Here is a 23,459-nt window from a genome sequence, read left to right as displayed (position 1 = left end):
TAATTACAAGGCAATTTATATATTCCCTTGTTCTTTATGTGTATGTTCTAATGCACCACTGCATATAGCACTGAACTATGGCCTTGATATGTCAGTCAGATCCTCATGGGCACACTCCTGTACTCATTTCCATTGACTTCAGTGGAGGTCTGCATAAATGCAGCAGTCTGTGTGCACAAACCTGATTTGATTACAGAGTCAGAACCTTATCAGCTTTGAATAAGCCACTGAGAATTGTGAAGGATTTTACACAGTTTTCACACAAGGAAAGATGCAACCAATTTCGTCCAGTCATTATAGGAACCATGTCCATTTCTACCGTTATTTACAATGGCATAAGCTGCCGTAAACACTTTTTCTGGCATTCCCTCTGATGGTGAATTTAGTGCTCTATCTTAAAAGTAGATACATGTGTATTAAAAGGAGGATTGAAAGGCAAGGCTGAGATGAACTGGAAGAGGCAGGCTAGTTGGCTCTAATCTTTTTAGCTTTCTAGGACCTGCTTATCTCCTAAGGGAAGGGAAGAGAAGGGAGGTATCAGGGAGCACACATCTTAGTTTTTGTTTTAAATTTAGAAGTTTGAATAAACTCAAATTATCAAAGTGAAATTCACTGGAAACTGGTGAAATTCACATGATTTCATTTCAAAGCCATGTTACAGCCCTGGAAAGGTTTGTTACCTTTAACAAAACCTCCAGTGATCCTGATACGAGTTTCAAGTTAATAAAGAAACCTCAGGATAGGAGAGTTTCCCCTCCCCAAAATAATATGAAACAATCCTAGCCTTATTCTCTTAAGAGACTGAATTTTGTGTCTGAAGAGTCCCAGGATCATCAGATTTACAAGTTCAGGTAGGTGCAAATCAGGAGATTAAGAACTACATTTTTAGGAGTGAGGTTTTTCCTACAGGAACTAAGTGTAAAGAACATTCTATGTGCATGTGTGCACTGGGTGAAAGCCTGCCTTATTGTAAATATTGGTTCAATTGGGAATATGAAGATGGTGATAAATTTACATGCATATTTGGGCACACATTATTTGTACATTCTTATTTGGTATGCTAAAAAACATGAGTCTGTATTTTTAGTCATGGACTCTGGTTTTAATTGCCCATTTTGAAAATGGAAGTTATTAGCATTTCTAAACATTTCCTTTCTATAGTGGTTTGAGCTCTATGCTTGTCTAGGTTGAGTTAATTGCAAGGTAAATTATCCTAATTATTAATGGTATGCAGTGGTGTTGTAGCCATGTTTTTCTCAGGATATTAGAGAGACAAGGTGGGTGAAGTTAATAAAAGATATTACCTCACTCACCTTGTCTCCCTAATTATTAAAACATTCCAAATTTAAGATACACTGTTAAAAAAATAAATTCCTGAATTGTTTTCTTTCACTACACCCTCAAATAATTTCTGTATAAGTTGCCATTGGTTGATTGGTTCCTGAAAATTTTCTCTCCCCTTTTGGGTAATATATATAAGGAATGAAATGCCTTTCTGAGTTTAAAATAATGTTTTATTTGAAGAAGATGCCAAAAGTTATATGTGCATAACACTAACTCCAAGGAGGGAAGCAAAATTACTAAGCTTTAATACAGTTCATTTATGGCTTCCAATTATTTTTACTGTTATTACTATGATTTTTTTATGCACTAATCACAATGGGATATGCACTTCCTGAAAAAAAAACGAAACAGTTTACATTAAACTATCCACCAACATAAACATTGTAAGATTTTCCCCAGGAACCATCCATAATCAAACAAATGTCTAATCTGAAAAGTGTGTCTTCTCCCAGGCTCTGAAGATTTTTAAACCCTGTCTTTGGTGGATCATTCAAGGGAAGCTAGTTCTACAATCAGGGTCCCTGCACTGAAATTTCCTGGCCTCCATCCTTGACAGCAGAAAGAAATTGTGATTTTTTTTTTAAAGCTACGTTTCAAATAAGAGTGTTGCTAACATGGGTATAGATAATTTAGCTCTCAGCATTGGTGACAAAGCCTGATTCCTATTAGCTTGACAGTTTCATCTCTCTGTGAAGATTCTGAAGGTATTATTCCTGTGTGCATATGGGCCCAGATAGGACTCAGCATTCAGATCTTTCTAATGCAGCCTAGAAAAGCATTTAGTAGCTAAAGTGAATGACTGGAGCCTGTCATGTTTTAATTTATAAATACATCTTAAATTTATAGGCCACACTTCATCCCCAAGATACCAAAGTACAGTACATATTATATATAGAAGTCCTTTCACCTACTTTAGGGTAGAAAATGGAAGCTGTTTTACAGCACGCAGCAACACAACAACAGAGTTTAGGAGGCAAAGGGAAGGAGAAATTCTGTCTAATTAAAGCTGATGAGGTAATTTAGATAGGCAGACTATAAGTAGCAAAACTGAAATTTGGCCAGACTCTTGGGCTAACAGATCTTACTGTAGTGAAAACCACCATGGGATCATTAATGACCCAAGCAACCAGGATCTCTGTTTTACATTTCATCCGAAGGATAGTGTTACAATGCTCCCTGGCAAAATGATATAGCATTGGTTCAGTGTTAAATCAAAGGGAAGATTGCCACCTCCTGAATCAACAACCTCACTTTCGGCAGCACCCTGGGTTTCCCTTAGGATATGTTTACATTGAAATAAAACCCCCAATACCAATTCTCATAGCGTGGATCAGCTGATTTGAGCTTGCAGAGGGTGGGCTAAAAATTGCAGGGTAGATGTGTGGGCTCCCACCTTGTGCAGTTTTATAGCCCACAGTCTGAGCCCCACAAGCCCAAGTCAGCTGATGCAGGACACCCACAGCCATGCCGTGGGTCTGTTATCAAGCACAGATGTACCCTTTCGAGTTGCCCATCCAAGTACTGATCATACCTGGTTATTAGTTATTGATCTGCCCAGGTCACAGGCTGACTATATGCAGCTATTAAAAATGCACAAAAATATCAATAATTTGCCTGTACCAAAGGGAAGATACTCGTAGTTTTTTCCATTGCAAATGACAAATGATCTTACGGGGTAGTATCTTTTATGGGACCTACTTCTGTTCATGAAAGAGACAGGGTTTCAAGCACCACATAACTCTTATTCAGGTCTCTCTCTCATATCCTGGGACCAATACGGCTACAACACCACAGCCAACTGATCCTGTGTCATAACTCCACTTCAATACAGGCCATTGATTTTGAATGACGTAGAAATACACTAATGCACAATATTTTACACCTCAGATATTATGTGTACATCCACTTTGATCCATGTTGTATCTGCAGATGAATCTGTATGCCCTGTACTCAGTTCAACTTCTAGACCCATATATTCGCTACGGAATTTTGAAAATGTAGCCTATAGTGTTATAAAGCAGCAGGGCACATCCAAGAGCTTTGCCAGCAAGGGAAGAAAAATCACCAGAGGGACTTCTCAGCACTGTTACATAATTACAGGAGAATAATTTGAAAAAGGCAACATACAAATGTTTTATTATTAGAAACTTCTGTTTGTATTGCTCCAGATTTCTGTGTGGTTTTCTGCCTATTGCCATATAGCTCTCTGCATTATGATTACATATGAGTTATGTTGTGAAATGTCATGAATATTGGCATACAGTATACAAATGTGTTGTAATGGAAATCTCTTTAGACCAGGTATACTGCCCCAAAAGACAGCGTGGTTCAATTCTTTTTCTATCAACCCATAAGTCATCAATGGCGACAGACCGAGTTCTTCCCGTGTACTGTAACATGTGGAGGAGGTAAGCAATGGCTGTGGCTCAGGAGTGTTTACAACTCTGGATTATAAATGGCTGATTTATAATTTTCATACAGTGTTGTTTTTGAAATCAATTAAATAAGTTTATGCTGCTTTGCATGTTGTGGTTGTTCAGCTAAATAAGTGACTGAGTAGTAGGGTAATATCTGCAGTTAATAAAAACATATTAGTCATATTTTATTGTTTTACATACTATCGAATGTCAGGGTGTACAGCTAATGAATTGCCTTATGAGAAAGAGATTCAGAAAAATAAAGAGAGGATAGTCCAAGTGACGTGGGGCTAGAAGTGAGAAAGAATTGATTGCAGTATGAAGATCGCAGGATGATGAACATAGAGATCAAATGGAAAGATAGAGATTAAGAGAGAGAAGGAGGAAGGAAGCATTTCTGGCTATAGATTTAAATGTTAGAGTGAGAATGTTAGAGCAGTGCTAATAGATAGGAAAGTCAGTGGAGTGAAGAAAAGAGAGATGAGGTAGGTGAACAATGAGGCTAAAAAATTGTAGACTTTATGCATGGTATTGGACCAAGTGAAGTGGCCAAAGAGAGGATTTTTGACAAACAAGCATACTCATCTTTGCAGAAATAGAGGGAAGGTCCTAAGCACATGGGCTATATTTTTGCAGTATCAAAGGTATGAAACTTGTGGATATGTGAAGTGTTTAGAAGGTGAAATTTCTAATATTTAGCAATATGAGAAATGTTTATGGAGAAAGGAAGCTGAGGGTCAAAGGTAACATCAGAGTTTTTAGTGGAGCCACCTGGAAGGACAGGAACATCATAGACAATAAAAAGCTGGGAAAGAGTAGGGGATAGAAATGGATTGATGCAAAAGAAATGGCACAGTGTTTAAGATCCACCTTTTAGAGCTTATTCACTAGACTACAATTTTATTTGCTTTGTCCCTGATTCTCCATTACAAGTGGATGAGGTAGACAGTGGTAGCTGCAGTGACCCCTGGAGGGCAATCTGAACCCCAGCTGCTTGGTCTTAGTGAAAGTCAGACCAGCAGGGGGCCTACTCCAACTTCCACTGCAGGTTTAAACTCCAGAGTTTATATAACCAGGGGATTAAGTGCAGCTCAGTTCCACCATACCCTCCACCTGCCTCAGCCCTGCCCTTGTGATGTCCTGTCTTCTCCTTATGCAGAGGTGGTGGTTGGAAAAGCAGTTGGCATAAGAAATGATTATACCACCTATACCTGCTTTACACCAGTGCAGATTCGTCTGACACAGGGAAGTTCTCCAGGTGGAATCTGATATAATGCTCCTTTATTCATTCTCTTAGAGAATACACTGTATTATTCATGTAGACTGAAAAAAGCAAAATAATCTAAATAATTACCCCACTATTGCAGAACCCATTAAAATGCTGTTTTTCAAAGAATGGCTCATGTGTGTTTATTTTTAAAAAAATAAGAGAGCCTTGTCAAGTGCTTAAAGTACAAGTGAAGCGCCTGATTCTCTTCCCAACTGTCTCAAATCAGTCACAACATCGCTTTGTGCCTCAGTTTCCCCACCATAAAAATGGAAATAACATACACTCATGATTACTATTCCTAGGTCCCATGCCTCTAGCCAGAGTCATGGTGGGAAACTCCTCTATCTCTGAAGATGTTTGGCCCTCTGAGAGATGAGTCTCATTGGAAATGTGAATGGTAATCCTGTGGGATGGTATCGTCAAAGAAGTAGAATTGCAAGCCTAAGTGTTTTTCCTTTATGTTCCTCACAGGGGAAGAAGTGTGCTGTATAATAATTTTTATTGTGAGCATTGCAAACACTGGATAGCTCAATGGACACCTTCCTTTCTAGGTTGATGGCTCAAATCCAATCTAAGACAGTGTTGTCTTGAAAATTATTACCATCTGATGGCTGCTTATTCTCATTGAAATTAGCTGGTAGCTTCAGTGCAATTCTTTGTGGATGGATGTCCATATTAGGAAATCACCATCTTTATCAACAAAGCTTGGTGTTCTTGTTGGCAGTCCTGAGAGACAGGCCAGTAAATAAATGAGCCTGGAGACTAAGCTACACACAAACCCCACATAGAAGCAGTGTTGAGGACTGTATGTTACTGGGGAAACTTGCACTGCTGCTGCCCAGCCTGAACCTATTATCTCATAGAAGATTTGGTCTCCAGATGCTGTCTGAGCTCTTTCACCAGCACTAAAATGACTCAGACATTTCAGATAGAAAAAGTTCCACGCCACAAAAAATTAGAATCAGCTGCTTCACCAGTATATCATTTCACAGTTGGATCACTCCATATTCAGTTCTGTAATCTTTGTGTGGATGAGGAAGAGGCTTGGGAGTGCAGAGAGGAGAGGTGTGGTTGAGAGTGGCTCATCGAATACAATCAAATACAGATAAACAGGAAAGTTTTAAAAACCTGAATTTTGTTTGCAACTGGTAATTCTTCCGGGTCTGCTGGGTGCTCACAAGAACTGGCACATGCATACTTAAGGTGCTGGGACTGTTTAGTTTTTCTTTATGGTTATCACTCTTATGCATGATGACACTTTGGATCAGCCAAGAGACACATAAGTGAAGCTATTGATATATGATGCTTTAGCATTTTCAGTAGACACAGTTATGCTATTAGTTTATTGACTCCATTTGGATTTTCATTCTTGTGGTTTCTTCCCTTTTCTTTTTTTAGCACATACCAGAATGTCCTTCTTGTCTTCTCTGTTTCAGTGAAAGACAATTCCTGTGAATAAGCCTTTTTTTCTTAGCCAAGAAAGCAACCTAGTGGTTTATTAAACTCAGATCTTTTTTGTTAACGAGTCCTTTTATGCAGATATTTGCACCAAGGAGTTACTTCTGGTTTTCTTTTCTTGGCTCTTTAACTAAGAATGTTCTTGAAAATATTTCTTGGTTTTCTAAAGTTTAACTTAACACGGTCTTTGGACCTTATCTTCAATTCCTCTGGCTTTCTGTTTCAAGTATTTTTCTTACCACACATGACCACCTAATACACCTCTGAGTAGTGCACTCAGTAAACCCTTCTGTGTGGGTTTTATAAATGTGGACATACAACACGGCCATCTGATTGTGCACCTCAAGAAAGTGACAGGTGAGGTGGCCCAGTAGGTGTATAGCTGCATCTGTTAAAATTTTGTTATTTTTAGTACCTTCCTAAAACACTACCAGAACAAATGGCCAGACTCTCAGTTAATGTTAATCAATATAACTTCCTTGACTTCAGTTGCTGACTTATACCAGGTGAAGACCTGGCCCTGTATGTCTGAGTACAGCGTCTCCATACTAAAACCCCGCCCACAAAAATCACTGCATTTAACTGGATGTATAGTTCAGTATTTGAAAAAAGAAAGCCGTTTGAATTTATCTCCCATCACAAGCATTAGCATGTTCATCTTTTGCTCCCATGTTAGGTTATCAGCTTAACTCCGCTGAATGTGTGGATATTCGTTTGAAGCGAGTTGTTCCTGATCACTACTGTCACTACTACCCAGAAAATAAGAAACCAAAGCCTAAACTAAAGGAATGCAACATGGATCCCTGTCCTTCTAGGTTTGTATGACAAATATGTAAGTGGGATGGTATTTTTAGTTACTAAGGAGCAAATAACCATATTTATTTGATCTTTAGGACTGCTTAATCTTAATTGTTCAGGACATTAAAGAAAGTCTGGCAGTTGGCACCAACACAAACAGGCTTGTAGCACTTCCTCAATCTTACACAATAGAACGACAATTTGCTATGTACAGAGATGGTTTCAATACTCCATTTGTTTTAGTTTGTGGCCTATCTTTGCTGCGGATTTCTTGGAGACCGCTATGGATATGTCTACCCTGCCATCAGAACAGCACATGTAGAAATATTCGAGGTAGCTTTGATTGAACTAGCTCTCTAAACCTAGCTAGCTTTGGCTGAACTAGCTCACTAAACCAGCCGTATGGCTGCTGTGCCACAAACAACAGTATGGGCCTGCCACCCCAAGTATGTGCCTACGGTCCTGGGTGAAATTGTACTCACATTGCTAGCCTGGGCCACTGCGGCTACATCTCTATTTTTAGCAAGCTACCTTAATCAAAGATAGCTTGGATAGGTCTACACAGGCTGTACTTGTGCCTCCTGATTGCAGTGTAGACATATACCTGTGGCACCAGTGCATACATTTTCTAGGATTACGTGAACACGAGGGATTGTATGTCTGCTTTTGGATTTATCGATGCTGTCATATGTTGTTCAGGATTTCTCATTAAAGGCAGGTAGTAGCTGCATTCTTCATTCAGCATAAAGTTCTTGCACGTGGTTTATCCTGGTTTGTCCGTCTGTCTGGTATAAACATTTCATTCACCATTTTCACTCTACAATTGGTCACATAATATTTAAAGTTTTGGGGGGATTTTTTTAAAGTTACAAGAGAGTCAGAAAAAATCAGTTTAAATAAAGGTACTTCTGGTGCAAATACCACTGAATATTATTGCCAAATTATAAAGGCTACAGTAGACATAAACTGTATTGAATTGCTCAGTGGTATTTAAAACTAATTTACTTTTGGATTGTCTGGTGAGGTTTTCTGGCTGTGCTGAAGTATCTTAAAATACTTCACAGTGTCAAGTCCCAGAACCTCACATTAATATGCCATCTGGCTGGACTAGAGTTGCATATAAGAAGAGGAGGAAACACTCTGAATGGATTTCATTTCCTACAGCTAAACTGTCCATTTCCTTTAATCTGTGTTAAACATAATCATTGATGGTGACCTCTACTAAGTATAGATGCACAGACTTTAGAAGCTCTTTTCTAAAACGCCAGTTGATAGACAGAATGGCAAGACTTTAATAACATTTATCTGAAAAAGCTGTGGAATATTACAATGCTGGGATGGGAGCACGACAGGTAGAAAAGTAGAAATTATGAGCTCTTGCTATACAGAGTTACCCTACAAAGACAGACCAGGGGATGAGGGGAAATAATGTCATATTTCACTTCTCCTTGCAGACCTGAGGAATAGACCTTCCCTTAACCTCGGAGCCTACTCCTGCTAGGTGCTGAGCAACTTCTGTAATTCAAGTAAGCAGCAGTTGAGGGTGCTGAGCACCTTCGAGGAAGTGCTCAGCACCTCCACAGATTGAACCCTTATGCATTATTTCAGCTGCATGAACCTTCCACAGATCTCTTCATTACAGATTTCTCTGTGGTGTCCATTTCTTTGTTAAGAAATGACTGTGCATCGCGGGGAAGTGGCACAACCTGGGAGGAGTCGCACATAGGAGGATTATGTAGAACTGTTTAGTGGTCATTCATTTCCTTTTGAGGAAAAATTGCTTTTTCCATTTTTGTGGAATGAATTAAGGAGTTTATAGACCGAGTGTTGCCAGCAGCTTCAGAAATGATGGGTACATAATGGGTCATCTTGTTCCACAGGAAGATCCTGTAATTGGTCTCACATTTCCTGATCTCATGGTGGGATTTGTTCACTTTTAAACATGATTGTGCATAACATGTAGAGCAAATAACATCTAGGATATGAGAAATAATGATGCCATATTTATTTTATTGACAGTGATGGATTTAAAGAAATCATGCCCTATGATCACTTCCAGCCTCTTCCTCGGTATGTATGGAGACTGTAACATGCAGATCAGCATTAGGAAGAGATATCCGTGGGAATTTAATGTTCAGATACAAAGACAAATCACTGTATAGCTTGGAACACTATCTACTGTCTTTGCATACTATCGTAGTAGCTGATCTTCCAAGTTATACAGAAGAGAGTAAATCCTGGTCTCAATCCTGCAAACACTGTGCATGTGAGTGACTTGAATGGGACTATTCCTAAGTAAAGTGTTGCAGGATTGGGTCCTCTTTACTGCAGTAAAAACCTGCTAATGCATAACTGTTTAGTGCAGAAGTAATAGTCTGTCAAAATTTCCTCTAAAATGCATGTATTTATTCATTCTTTTCTGTGAAGGTATATTTTGGTTGGATTAATAAAAATGCATGCATTCAGTATAGCTATTCATGTAGTGTGGCACTCTGGGAATGAATTATTTGCTTGTTAAAATACATTGCTCTTCCGTTCTTTTTGTTGTTTATTCCCACGTGCTGTTTGTTCATATACACACTGCTTTAATACTTTGCGGATATGGCTTTTTTTGTGCTTCTTCATGACCTAAGTGGTTTGAGAGCATTTTTTCACCTGAGACAGTCAGAAAATTAATTTAGTGCTTCTCTGCAATGTGCTAGATTTTTTTTTATAAAGAAGTTAGGGACTTCAATTTAAAAAGAGTGGGTCAGATCTGCAGCTGGTTTAAATCAGTGTAGTCAGTGTTGGTAAGCAGATTTACACTGTCTGAGGATCTGGCCAATTGTTTAATGAAAAACTAAAATTAAAAATTTATTTTTCTGAATAAACAGAGATATGGTGGGAGAAGAGTGAACTTGCAGACTCACTTGACTGAGTGGAACTCCTTGGATTCCATCAGCTTGTGTAAATTATCATAGCTCCATTGACTTGACAATTTACACAGCTGAAAATATGCTGCTCTTTGATGTTTTTTGGCTTTTTCAGATAGGTGGAGATGTTTTCTCCTGTGGCTTAGTACTGCAGTTTTGCAATTATCCTACTCCTATCTTTTCCCCTTTCCTCTTTTCCTTCTGCTGCCAGACTCTGCAGATTTCTCTGTGTTGACCTCAACACAGTTTCTTTATATCAATGCTTTGTGTTCTGAATGGCTCAGGAAACCAGTTGGAATTAAGATTTAGTTTCCCTTCTGTGCTGTACTGTGCCTGTAGAATCTGTACAGCAGTGTCCATGGTAAAGGAGATCATAAGGAGGGTGAAGTCAATGGCAACTGCTCTCATTTCAAGCATTAAGAACTGCAGATAAGGGCTCCCTGTCTGTTCCAGCAGATACTGGCCTGATCCCTATATGTGAAAGCTCACTGGGGGCTGTGTTGGTTTTGTTGTTTAAAGCAGTCATGACCACCCCATCCACTCAGACCAGCCAGCACACACCCAAAAGTTGGTGGCATTGACTAAGGAAGGGGCAAGAACAAGGCAGGCTGATTCAATGTATTGCTGCTCGAGCCTTCAGTGGAAGAGGAAAACTGCCCTTCTCTAACAGAACTAAAAGAGGCAGTGGTGGAAACACCTGGCCACTTTGCACATTCTGGTGAATCTGGCCCAGTCAGGAGCTAAATATTGCAGCAATTCTAGCATATATGCACTCTGCACTTACTGGCTGTAAAGTTGTTGCAGATACTCCACATTAATTCTGCTTTTTACCTGTGCAAGTGCTGAGCATGGCAGTTTACACATAACAGGCATAAAACAAAGTGCTGTAGATGTTCTTCACCAAAGCTTTGCTGGCTCGCTCTTCTTGAGCAGCCGTCACCTCCCATGTAACACAAAGGCCATGTGCAAGGCTGCTTTGCAATCCTGTGGCATTCACCCACCACCATTTTCTCATTCAAATGAGGACGTTGTGGGAAAGTCACGATGCACACTGCAGGCTCTTGAAAGAATTCTCTTGCGGCTGGAGCTGTAAATGTCCTACTGAAATATTTCTACAGATGGAGATCTTTGAAATAAACAAAAATTTCCCAGGATAAAAATTTTCTTTTAAAGCTTTTGGAACGCCTCCATATATCTCAGACTTGTTGGACTGCTGAGGATCCCTTGACAGTTGCGGTTCTGGAAAGTGTCTCCTTGACTGCCTGCCCACGACACTTCCCCTCCTCCCTCCAGTAGCCCTGGACCTCACTCCATCTTGAAAATGCTCATGGGAATATGGGAACTGGAGTGTGTTTGAAACTGATGAGATAAAGAAAAATAACTATAAAACTTTATGCTATAAACACTTCTAAGAGTAGTATTACATCTAGTAGAGTCAGCCTTACACATATGAATCCATGAGCTGCTAACTCATTGAACAGCTAATTGCTCTTTAGTTCCTGATATTTTCAAAGAAAATGAGTTGATTTTAACACTAGCCATTTGTTTAGGTAAAATAGTGAAAAGTATATCTGTGACTTTTTAAATGCCTTTTTCTCTGGCAATATGAAATGAGTATTGAGTCAGTCAGCTATATGTTGTCTGCTTTTGAGCATATGTTCTACGTTTAAAGTTCAAAGGAGGTTTTGTATGTTTAAAATGGACTCTGTGCTATAGTGTTTGGACATGATTGATATGTTTCTTGTAGACAGCTTAATGAATTATTTAAAATAGGAAGTATACTTGAGTTACCTTCTGTATCATAGGGAGTAGGTAGTACTTACTGACGTCTGCATTTGATTTATAGGCTTCTGCTCCATCTACTCTGATATTATGACTTCCTTTACAAAACCTATGTTACTCTTGATGAATTGATTTAGGTGGGATATTGCTGTACTTGCTGAATCTATCATTCATAAATGATGTAATTTTTTTCACAGTTCTTTTCTGAGCCACTGCAATTGTAATATTTAAAGGTTTTAGACTGGCTATAGTAAAGTCTTCTTACTCACTTCCTGCCTTGATTTGCCAAAGCTAAGATGTGATGAACTTTTAAGACCAAGTGCAGGACCCAACTATTTCCCTAGGTTTCTTTGTGGGGGCAGGTGGATGGGACAATGAGGGACTGAATAGGACTGTGTGAGAACGAAAGGAGCAGCCCAGGATAGAGGCCTTGTAGTTTGTAATTGTGAATGATACACTTACATCAGGAAGATCCTTGAGTATGTCTTCAATATTTATGTATTGTCTTTTGTGAAAGAGAAGATGGGGCTGTAAGCTTTTCAGAGCAGGGGCTTTTATTTTTATACAGCCTCAAGCACATTGTTGGTGTAACCAAGTAATAATGATGAAAAATTACATATAGCCAGTAGTAGTCTAAGTGTGGAACACACTTCATTATGCTGATTCATTCTAGACATTATTCAAATAATCAGATACATTGTATTCCTGCTTTAACTCCTCAAAATATATACAAGAGAATCAGGTTATTCCAAACACTTCAGGAAACTTACTAGGGCACTTTAATTCATTTATGTGTGTGTTCATTTTGGCACACAGCAGAAAGAAAGCCTGAAACAAAGGCACAATATGTTTCTGATTCTATATACGTTTGTACAAATGTCACAAAATAGACCCGATTCTGCTCCCTTTAGAAGTCAATGGCAAAATTTCCATTCACCTCAATGGAAGTAAGATTGGGTTCAATATTTTGCTATGCTTTATAGATGGCATTATTTGTAATGTATTTGGGGTTTGGTTGTTTTTTCCGCCTAGCTGGGAGCATAATCCTTGGACTGCATGTTCTGTTTCCTGTGGAGGTGGAATTCAGCGGAGGAGCTTTGTTTGTGTAGAGGAGACCATACATGGAGAGATACTACAAGTAGAGGAATGGAAATGCATGTATGCCCCCAAGCCCAAGGTCATGCAAACCTGTAATCTGTTTGATTGTCCTAAGTGGGTAGCTATGGAATGGTCTCAGGTAAATTGAAAAAATATTTGTACCTAATTTTGAAAGGCAGCCTCTAATTGTGTGCCGTCATATAATTATGGACAAAAATAATTCCAGGCACATTTTGTAGCACTTAGCAGTAGATATTTGTCTACCTGATTTAGCCTACAATTCATGATGTAAGATGTTTCTGTGGAATAAAATGCATGCACAATTTTTTTTTGCCTGCAGAACTGTGCTTGCAACTTTATGTGATGGCAAAATTATAGCCACAAAATCAAAGTGAGAAGCTCTTTAAAAATCAGGACTTTTGTCTCTCTTTTCTTGATAGATGTAATCGGGGTGAAAGTAACTTAAGGGACTTTATGCAGGGCGGCTGGGGTCCTGAGCAAGGTGTGTGTGGGGGGCTCAATTGGAAGGGGTGGGGCTTTGGGTGGAAGGGGCGGGGCTGGGGCCAGGGGCTCCCAGCCGCTGCCACTACCCTGGGCTCCGATGGTGATTTAAAGGGCTCAGGGCTCTGGCCACCGCCAGGAGCCCTGGGCCCTTTTAAATTGCCGGGCCCTGGGGAAGCTGCCCCGGTACACTGGACCAGACCAGCTCACTTTCACCTCTGGATTTAATCCTCCATTGTAGATAATTTGCCAAGAACATGCTTGTTTGGGGATTGAGAGGTGCCTGTATGGATGATTTTCCTAGCATTCTTCTTACCTTTCATTACAGTAACAGGAATATAGAGTCAACTTATCTTGGCTCTGATTATCTGACAGACAGATAACACTTATATGTTCCCTAAGTTCATCCAAATAAGATCACTGAAATACAGTTGGAGAAGCATTCTGATGTTTTTTCTGGCCCAATTTAAACCAAAAACCACTAAACATGTCATGAGAGAGCTTATTCTCAGTAGATTCACAGTTCCTTTATAGACTGTAGCTGTGCAGAGAAGCTTTGCAGGACCCAGGAAGACACCCGCCACACACACACATCTTTAGAGGTTTGTCCATCACTAGCCATCACTAATATACTTTAGTCCAGGAGTTGGCAACCTTTCAGAAGTGGTGTGCCGAGTCTTCATTTATTCACTCTGATTTAAGGTTTTGCGTGCCATTAATACATTTTAATGTTTTTAGAAGGTCTCTTTCTAGAAGTCTATAATATATAACTAAACTATTGTTGTATCTAAAGTAAATAAGGTTTTTAAAATGTTTAAGAAACTTCATTTAAAATTAAATTAAAATTCAGACCCCCCTGGACCAGTGACCAGGACCCAGGCAGTGTGAGTGTCACTGAAAATAAGCACACATGTTGCCTTCGGCACTCGTGCCATAGGTTGCCTACCCCTGCTTTAGTCACTTGGCAATGCAAGGTTATATTTAAATAATATTTGTCTGAAATCTGATGGAACAGCTATTATAGTTTTCACTTAAAGTTTTCACTTAAGGCCTGATGCCACGCCTACTGAAGTCAATGGAAAGACTCCACTTTACTTCAGTGGGCTTTGGGTAAGGACTTGAAGCTTCCAAATTCATATTTATGAATGGCAATATTTTTGAAAAATATTTTTAAAAAAATCTGTGGAGTAATATTATTGTATTGTCTCCCTTAGTGCACGGTGACCTGTGGCCGAGGCTTACGTTACCGAGTGGTATTGTGTATTGACCACCGTGGCCAGCATATCGGGGGCTGTAATCCACAACTTAAGCTGCACATAAAAGAAGAGTGCATCGTGCCAGTACCGTGCTGCAAACCAAAAGGTGACTGGGACTTTGTCTGCGTGTGTTATTGTTTTGTATTTTTGTTAACAGAAGTAAAGGGTCCCTGGTCATCTCTCCCAGAAGTGCCAGAAGCTCAAATTTGCCAGGACTTGTTCCAGTGTTGGCAAAAGGAAGTGCTGTTGCCATTGGTGGTAAGAAAGGTATATGTGTGATATTTTTTTGCTGATGACATATCATGTAATGAAAACAACAAGCGCTCTACATTAAAATACATAACTTAAGTTAAATAGCGGGAAGGCGGGAGCAATACATTGGATGCTGGGGATTGCTCAATAACATTTTCAATGGGAAGAGTAGTATGTTCTTAAAGCTTATGGTACATATAACCATGGCCCTTGTTCCTCTATATTGATAGCTCAAACTACGGAATTCTGCATGCAACAAGGAAAAACCTTAAATAATGTCCATGCTGATTTCCCTCTCCTCCTCTTTTCCACTTTAATTTTTAAAAACAATCTTTAGTGCTTAATGGCATGGATTAACAAATGTCCTTTAAAAAATAATTGAGGAATAAAAGGTAGATGAGGGATGTAGGGAAATAAGAGGAAACAAAGAGCAAGAGGTATGAAAAGATATAAAAGTGACATTTTCTATTCCATTCTTATCTCATATGTACAATAGATAGGTAGGTAGATAGATAGATAGGCTTCTTCATCTCCTATCCCAGTCCTGGTCCCTCAGCCTTAAGGTTGGAAGTCTTTTCAGTCTTTTCATATTTACTGGAAAAACTTGTTGGGAATATAAACAACTCAACAGTAAGCTTTACATAGTAAAATGAATAGCAAATGTAGTTAAGTGCTATTGAAACCCAATGACTTACCACAAATAAGTTGGTAGAGCAGGATATTTTGAGGTTTTAGGGAGTTCTCCAGGCAAAAAACCATCAAGGGACAAATACAACAGAATTCTCTAAGTCTTGCAGCAAAAATGGTAATGAAAGTATCATGGAACTTCAGGGGACCTGCAAGGAGAAGAACTTGGTATGAATGTGCTGTGTATCTGCACAGTCCAAAAGGAGTTTAGATGAAGTTCTTTGAAGTTTCATTCTTTTCAGTACATGGAGAATATTTTGGAAGACTTCAGACCTTAAGCCAGTGTTTCTCAACCTTTTTTTTGCTGGCAACTCCCTTTGGACTTTAAAAAAAAGTTGTGACCCCCGCTATCAGAAAAAATTGTGACCCCTTACCATCAGCCCCATGGGATGTGGGGCTCCAGCCCCTCCTTGGACCATAGGGCTTCAGCTCTGTGCAGGGCTGAAACATGTAAATTAGCTTTATGTGGCCCCAGGCAATTGCTCTGCTTCCTACCCCCTTAAGCCGGCCCTGCTTGAAGTCTCCTTCCCGCCCCCCGCAAAACAAAACAAAACAAAACAAAACAAAAACAAAACTTGATCTCGGTTGAGATATACTGGCTTAGGCAATCAAGAGAGAAAGTGTTTCACATCCAAGTTTCTAGTTTGAATCCAGTCCATCTGTATAACGATTGAAATTTGTTACCCATTGACAATTCTTCTAACCATATGTGGTGAGCTGGCATTGCCAATCTATTACTTCAAGATTTGGGTGTCCACATCACAAAATAACATCATCGCAATTGGCACTAACCAGCTGCACTTTTGGGAAACTCAGAAAAGAAGCCAAAGATTGAATGGACATGGAGACTGAATTACTGGTACCTTCTCACCCACAGAGGTATTCCTGCAGGTCAGGGTTTAGTAATGTCATAACGGTATGGCGGAAGTTGTATTACTGAATAAAAGATTTGCAGTGCTGCCTATCTGGTACATTTCTCAAATAGTAAATGAATATTACAAGGCAAACAAAATGTAAAAAGAGAAGAGTTTACTTATCTAAATTATAAATTTTACCCTATAAAGAATTCTAAGATGTTTTATGCTCAAAATTGCAGATTTAGAAATATTGTTGCATTTTGTTTAGTTTTGTCGGAATAAGGAAAAGGTCAGGAATAGAAATTGTGATAAGTTGCATTAAATTTGCCATAAATATTCATTCACTTTCTTGTTTAAGTTCTTCCTTTCCATATATAGAGTGACACTGAAGTGAGTAAATAATACAAAAATTGCATTTAAAATGTCAAAAATTATTAATAAAACAAAGCAATGCCAAATTTGTTCTTGCTGCAGTTATCTCACCTCTTGATGTAAGACCTGCCAAGCAAAATGCCTGCTCGGGTGCAGACAAATCAAATGGAATATTATATAAACACTTAATGAATAGAGATTAAGGCAATTGTCAGTCTCAAAAAGTAATGGCAAATACTTCAGCTGTAATATGTGTCACTAGTATTAATTTCCAAAATCACAGTGTGGGATAACAGTAGAAGAAAAAGTGGTTTAAATAACAGAGATGGGCTTGTGGGCAAATTCAGTTCCAAACTTCTCTAGAGTTCAGATGTGGATTTTTGGATCTGGGCTTTTGTTTTGGACCCAATTTTACTCAGTGCGCTATGTAGACACTAATGTGCTGAAGTGAATGACACAATATGTATTAAATGCTTCTGAATTTGATGGAATGAATTATGTTTTTTCCCTACCAGAAAAAATTCCTGTAGAAGCTAAACTACCCTGGTTCAAACAAGCACAAGAAATAGAAGAGACCAGAACAGCATCAGAAGAACCAATGTAAGTTCCCCTTTCTGGGTGGAAAAAATGTTGCTGATATATTGTACAAGTCAAGCCTGTTGTCACGTAGATGGATTTGGCATTTGATGCTTTGTGGGACTGGGCTACCTTGTGAGCTATTATTCCTGGTCTTACACCTTGACTGCCTGGCCTTTGGAACAGCTGTCTTGAATGGCATAGAATATATGGGCCAGATTGATGGCTCCCTATGCATCAATGGAGCATTGCAAGGGGACCTTAATTTAGCCTTGAGAGCTGTTGAGGATTTCCCCAGTGTGGGAGAATCCTCAGCTGATGTAAAGCAAGTGTAGACTGCTTTAAGCCAACCATTCCCTCCCTCTCAATAATGTAATGATTGTGTTGGAGTTGGAGAGGAGCATATTGCTGGAAAGAGAAATACCCCTATGCCCCCCCCCAAAAAATATTTCACACCATGCTAGTGAATTGAGGGGAGTTAATTATAATTATCTGAGCCATTTAGAAGATGTTGGCCCTAGGGCTGAGAAATAGTTGTGTTCACAGCATGTGCATAACTGACATTTTCTTTGAGTCCAGCTCTGTTCACACCTAGAGGCGGATTAACAAATTTGCCTCCCAAAATTGTCGCCTCTCCATCCCCCCGCCAGCTCACCTCCGGTCCCCCACAGCAAGACTGGGAGGGAGGAAGGAGAAAGGGAGTTGCGGCACGCTCGGGGGATGGCGGCGGTGGAGCGGAGGTGAGCTGGGGCTGGGAGCAGTTTCTGCGCCCCCCCCCCGGGTTACTCCCTGCTCCCATGGGCTCCAACTCACCTCTGCTCCGCCTCCTCTGAGCGCGCCACTACTCACTTCTCCCTCCCTCCCAGTGCTTTCGTGCGACAAGCCTTGGAGGTGGAACGAGGGAAGCGCAGCGTGCCTGGGGGAGGAGGCGGACTGGGGATTTGGGGAAGGGGTGGAGTTGTGGAGGGGCTGTGAGCAAATTTGCCGCTCTAGGCCTAGGCCCTTGTCGGCCTTGGTGATAATATGCCACTGTTCAGACCCCTTTAGTTCTGATTCAATGAACATTCGTAGAATCACCTGTATGGAGAATAACTAACTGAGAGATGTGCTTATCTCCTTCATATATTTTAACTCCAGCAGGTGTTTACATGGGTTTCCAAGGCTTTCACTGTAATGTGTTGTGTTTGCGCCAAATTCTGCTCTTATTTATAATTATTTAAATCTGAAGTTACTCAAATGAGCTCAAGATTTACACCACTGTACCTGAGGGCACGAATATGGGCCACTAATATTTCATTTTTCTTCTGCTACTTAGCTATTCTTTATTTTGGCTCATACACATTAACAGGTGCCATTAAGAGTGATAAAGCATTTGACACCTGCACTGGCTCACAAAGTAAACCTCCTGCCAAACAGGTGTTACTTGCACTATTATGCTACCTGCCATTGGAAATTTTTCATTGACTGCCACCTATGGCCAAGAGTTGACTATTTGTGAGTGGTTACCCTACCCTCTAAATTGGTGGCCATGAATGCAGAGGCCATGTGAGAACAAGGTCATGATAGAACAAGGAGCAATGGTCTCAAGTTGCGGTGGGGGAGGTTTAGGTTGGATATTAGGAAAAAACTTTTTCACTAGGAGGATGGTGAAGCACTGGAATGGGTTACCTAGGGAGGTGGTGGAATCTCCTTCCTTAGAGGTTTTTAAGGTCAGGCTTGACAAAGCCCTGGTTGGGATAATTTAGTTGGAGATTAGGTCCTACTTTGAACAAGGGGTTGGACTAGATGACCTCTTGAGGTCCCTTCCAACCCTGATAGTCTATGATTCTATGTCTGAATGTGAACTATGATTATTGAGGGAAGTAATGCTAGCTGAATGAGCCTCTTCATGTTGAGTGTTTGCATCTGGGAATGGACAGATGTGAAATCACCTCTAAAGAGAATTCAGCCTGAAAAAATAAATGCTTCTTTGGCCATGCAAAATAAGGTGTGGTGGTGTATGCTGGTGGAAGCATGAACTAATGTACTCTTCAGGCCATCAGGGTTCTCAGTGATATCCCTACCCAACAAGCAAAGCACAAACTAGTGGAACAGGTCATCCCAGCTTAGCAGTCTGAATGTCTTAAAATGACAGCAGAACCATAAACTTTCTAATAGGTTTACTTTTATCCTTAACTTACAACCACACCAGATATACACTTTAATATGGCTGAATTACTGTACTGATGGCTTTTCTCTCAGGTGCCCCGCATTCTGAAAGACACCATGCATTTGGGTAGGTTTTCAGTGCATGCCCTGTCACATCATCTCATTCTCCTGCCTTTGGTCCTCCCTTCTGAGCAATCCTTATTCCCACCTTGGAGACCTAACACCTGCTCACCTTTCAACCACCCTACCCTGCCCCACCTTCAAGGATCTGACTTTACCATTGTCATAGCAAAAATATCTGGACTTGGGTCCAAAAGGCCCCTTCAGCCACTCATTGTTAGTGAGTCTGTGATACCTCTTTTCTCTACTAATTTTCATGGTGTCCTCAGGTCTTCATACTCTGGGTACTCTGTGCTCCTCTGGGATCCAACTCTATTACCCCAGCCAGATCCCTCATTCACCTACATAAGTTGCTGCTGTCTTCTCCTACCACCGCTAGGATGCTAGACCTGCTCTTACCCTATTCTGAGGAGGCTGGCAGGTAAGGAGAATTCAAAAGCCTTTAAATAGATCTACAGGTGAAGCTGACCTTGAACAAAAGTAGATGAACTAGAGTAGGCCACTTCCCAGCTAACCTCCTTATTTGAATGAAAGTACTGTATGTAGTACTATGTTGTAACAGTAGAATATGGATTCAAAATCATTACAGTCCTTGAGACTGGCTACTGAGGCCTCCATTTTCAGCAAAATGAAAGGATTCTGCCTTCATTCTCTCTCTCAGCTTGCCCTTCAGTTACATGAACAGTACTTTGCAATTATGATTTGTCACAGCACCTTTTGAATCTTGTATTCTATCTGATCTGGCCTTTTCCAGCTGGAATAAGCTTTTTTGGGGTCAGAGCATAGGGTCTTAAGGAAAACTGTAACACACGGTTGTTACTTCCCCCAGAGTGAACAGTAACAATAATTCCCTCCTGCCTGGAGTATGTTTAACTTTGCTTTTCTAGTTTATACGTGACACAGTATGACAACTTCTAGGCCACCTCTGGCTAGCGTAGGGTTTACAATTTCCTTGGTACGTTGCCACTTTTAACTTTATTTATTCTTTTATCATCCAAACTAAAACCGCAACATGAAATCTCAGCTCCTAGTTCATCCTTTTATTACAGCTGTCTTTTGTGCCTTCAGGCGATATTTTAGTTGATAATGAATAAGGGAATAAATGCAGCTGTGTTTTCAAACCCCACAAACAGGGGATTTGCCAAACCAGGAAGACAAATGCCTCTGCCGCTGTGGTCTACCACGGCTGGTGTCCTGAATTTACATAGAGGGTGAATGTTCAAAAGCCCTTTTTTATTATTATTAGGAAAATTTAAAAATGGCTGCTTGTAAAGCAAGGCCAAGAAAAATGTAGTTTTGACCTTTTTAGTTTTTAGTTGTGGAATGTGATGACAGTTGATACCCATCATTATTTTAAATGTTCCTCCCTTGAGCCTTCTTAGTTACAGTAGGATTCGCAATGAGGCTTCAGCAAAATTTTACAACCTTTTCTTTTAATAATAAGTTAAAGAAATAGACACCTCCGCTGCCTTTTCCTTTAATAACTTAGAGAAATAGAGGATAAATTTAGAATGTTTTCAAAAGCTGGTGTGTTTTCTCAGCAACATGAGAACATCAAAAATAATTGTTCACTAGGCTTGTATAGAATTGCATTTACCAAAACTGAAATGTGGTGGGGACTTTAAGGTTCCTATTCATTGCATTTAAAAAATGTCTTCCATTTATGCCCTTTTTATTTTAAGTACATGTATTTCAGGCTTTCTTGCAGCCTCTCCACAGAAAGGTGGTCTTATATTTTGTCCAATATGTAACCACTTAACATGATAAAATCTGTGGCTCTGGATTTTAAAGAGGTGGTTCAGTGATGGGCAGGACTCCAATGTTTTAGAGGTTCTATTCAGATAAGCACCCAAACATTTAGATGATTCTGAAAATCTTATCCAGTCTCCTTGGATCTGCAAATATCAAAAGAACAGCCTTTCTTGAGGGATTTTGACATTTCTGGTCTCAACCCAAATCAGAAAGTGCAGGCATGGAAAAGCTAAATAATAATGAGAGAAGTTAAGTTTTCCAGATCTTCTGAAACACAGAGAAGGTTGAGTTTGAGCAAAGGTTTGGGTTGACTGTTGCCTTATCTTTACCAATTTTCTCGTCAGTAGTTTAGATCACTGCTTCTTTTTCCCAGCCATCCCAACATGGCCCTGCTGAACACCCCATTAGATCACGATTGGTGGGTTTGGTCTCCACTGCACTGCACCTTGTGTTTGGTCATTTACACATGTGCAAAGTGTGCCAAATCATCAGTGGCTGCTCTAGACACCAGCAAAGCAAGCACCTGCTTGGGGCAGCCCATTTGCAGGGGCGGCATGGGAGTTGAGAACCAACAGGGGGCACTGGGAGCTGTAGTTCCTTGGTTAGCTCCCTGCCTATAGAGCCAGCCCTAGAGCAGGGAAAGAACTACATTTCCCGGCATTCTCTTGACCACTACCAACTGGAAAGGAAGGAGGGGAACCTCATGCGGCAGCATGCTGTGAGTGCTGTGAATGGTGGGGAGACCATATTTTAACATTCAAAAAACAGGACACTCCAGAGGGAGGGAAGCCCCACCATCCACTTCCTCTGACTGCTCCCCATGGAAACCCCAACCCATCCAACTCCCCCCCCGCTCCCTGTCCCCTGATTGCCCCCTCCCAGGACCCCTGCCCCTAACTGTCTCCAGGACCCCCACCCCCTATCTAAGCCTCCCTTCTTGTCCCCAACTGCCCCCTCCTGAGACTCCCCCCAACTTCCCCCCTGACAAACGCCTGGGACTCCCATGCCTATCCAACCTCTGCCTGTCCCCTGACTGTCCCCCCGAACCACTGACCCATCTAACCCCCCTTCTCCCTGCCCCCCCAAACCTCCGCCCTATCCAACCACCCCTGCTCCCTGTCCCTTGACTGCCCCTCTGGAACCTCCTACCCCTTCTCCAACCCCCTTACCGTGCCACTGAGACCAGTGTGTCTGGCTCCGCACAGCTCCAGACACGCTGCTGCATACATACTGCTGTGCTCCCATGCGGAGCCCACACCCCCCAGACTTCCCACCCACCCACACACCCAGCACCTGCCTTCCAGATTTGAACACCTCAAAATTCAGGAGTGCTCAAGCTCAGTTTGGGCAGCTGTTACTTCATTTCTCCCAAATCAAATATGCTGATCCACTGTAACTTGCTGTAGAAAAAGTAGGATAAAATAGAGCAAGAAATGCTTGTTAGGACTGGAATTGCTATATTCAACAACCATTGCCTTTTTTGTTTGTTTGTTTAAAAGGAAGACAGTGATATTGCATTGGCAAATTCCCCATAGAAAGAAAGAGTGGAACAAAAGAATAATAAAGGCACCTCAACTTTTCCTCATTTATGGAGGACAGTCTTATAATATACATCCAGATATCCTCCAATCACACAAGCTGAAAATTGTTCCACTTTACTGCAGCTCTGTAACCATATGGGAACCAATCCTGTCTGTATTTTGTGCACATCCAAAATTCCTGCTGAATGACCTGCCCTGGGAGCAAGTTACAAGTGACCCAGGGCTGCAGAGGAAGGAGGGTGAAGGTGGGCGGGGGAGAGCCCAGGGCTGGGGTGGCAGGAGGTATGTGTGGGTGGCACTGGTGGGGGGGAAAGGGGG

At 40.7% G+C, this 23,459-nt stretch overlaps 1 protein-coding gene across 3 annotated transcripts in view; it reads left to right on the top strand.

The window, feature by feature from the left end:
• Window positions 1-23,459, top strand: part of ADAMTSL3 (ADAMTS like 3) — a 292,061-nt gene that overhangs the window by 202,751 nt on the left and 65,851 nt on the right. For all 3 annotated transcript variants that reach the window (XM_030578650.1, XM_030578651.1, XM_030578649.1), the window contains exons 10-15: window positions 3,641-3,752; window positions 7,166-7,304; window positions 9,307-9,357; window positions 13,014-13,218; window positions 14,795-14,942; window positions 17,520-17,604. In XM_030578650.1, coding sequence (XP_030434510.1) covers window positions 3,641-3,752; window positions 7,166-7,304; window positions 9,307-9,357; window positions 13,014-13,218; window positions 14,795-14,942; window positions 17,520-17,604 — 740 coding nt within the window. The remainder of the gene's footprint in view (window positions 1-3,640; window positions 3,753-7,165; window positions 7,305-9,306; window positions 9,358-13,013; window positions 13,219-14,794; window positions 14,943-17,519; window positions 17,605-23,459) is intronic.

The sequence above is a fragment of the Gopherus evgoodei genome, chromosome 10 (genome assembly GCF_007399415.2).
Source record: "Gopherus evgoodei ecotype Sinaloan lineage chromosome 10, rGopEvg1_v1.p, whole genome shotgun sequence".
In the NCBI taxonomy this organism is placed as follows: Eukaryota; Metazoa; Chordata; order Testudines; family Testudinidae; genus Gopherus; species Gopherus evgoodei.
Note: the sequence above shows the minus strand (reverse complement) of the source record. Positions and strands in the feature narration are given on the sequence as shown.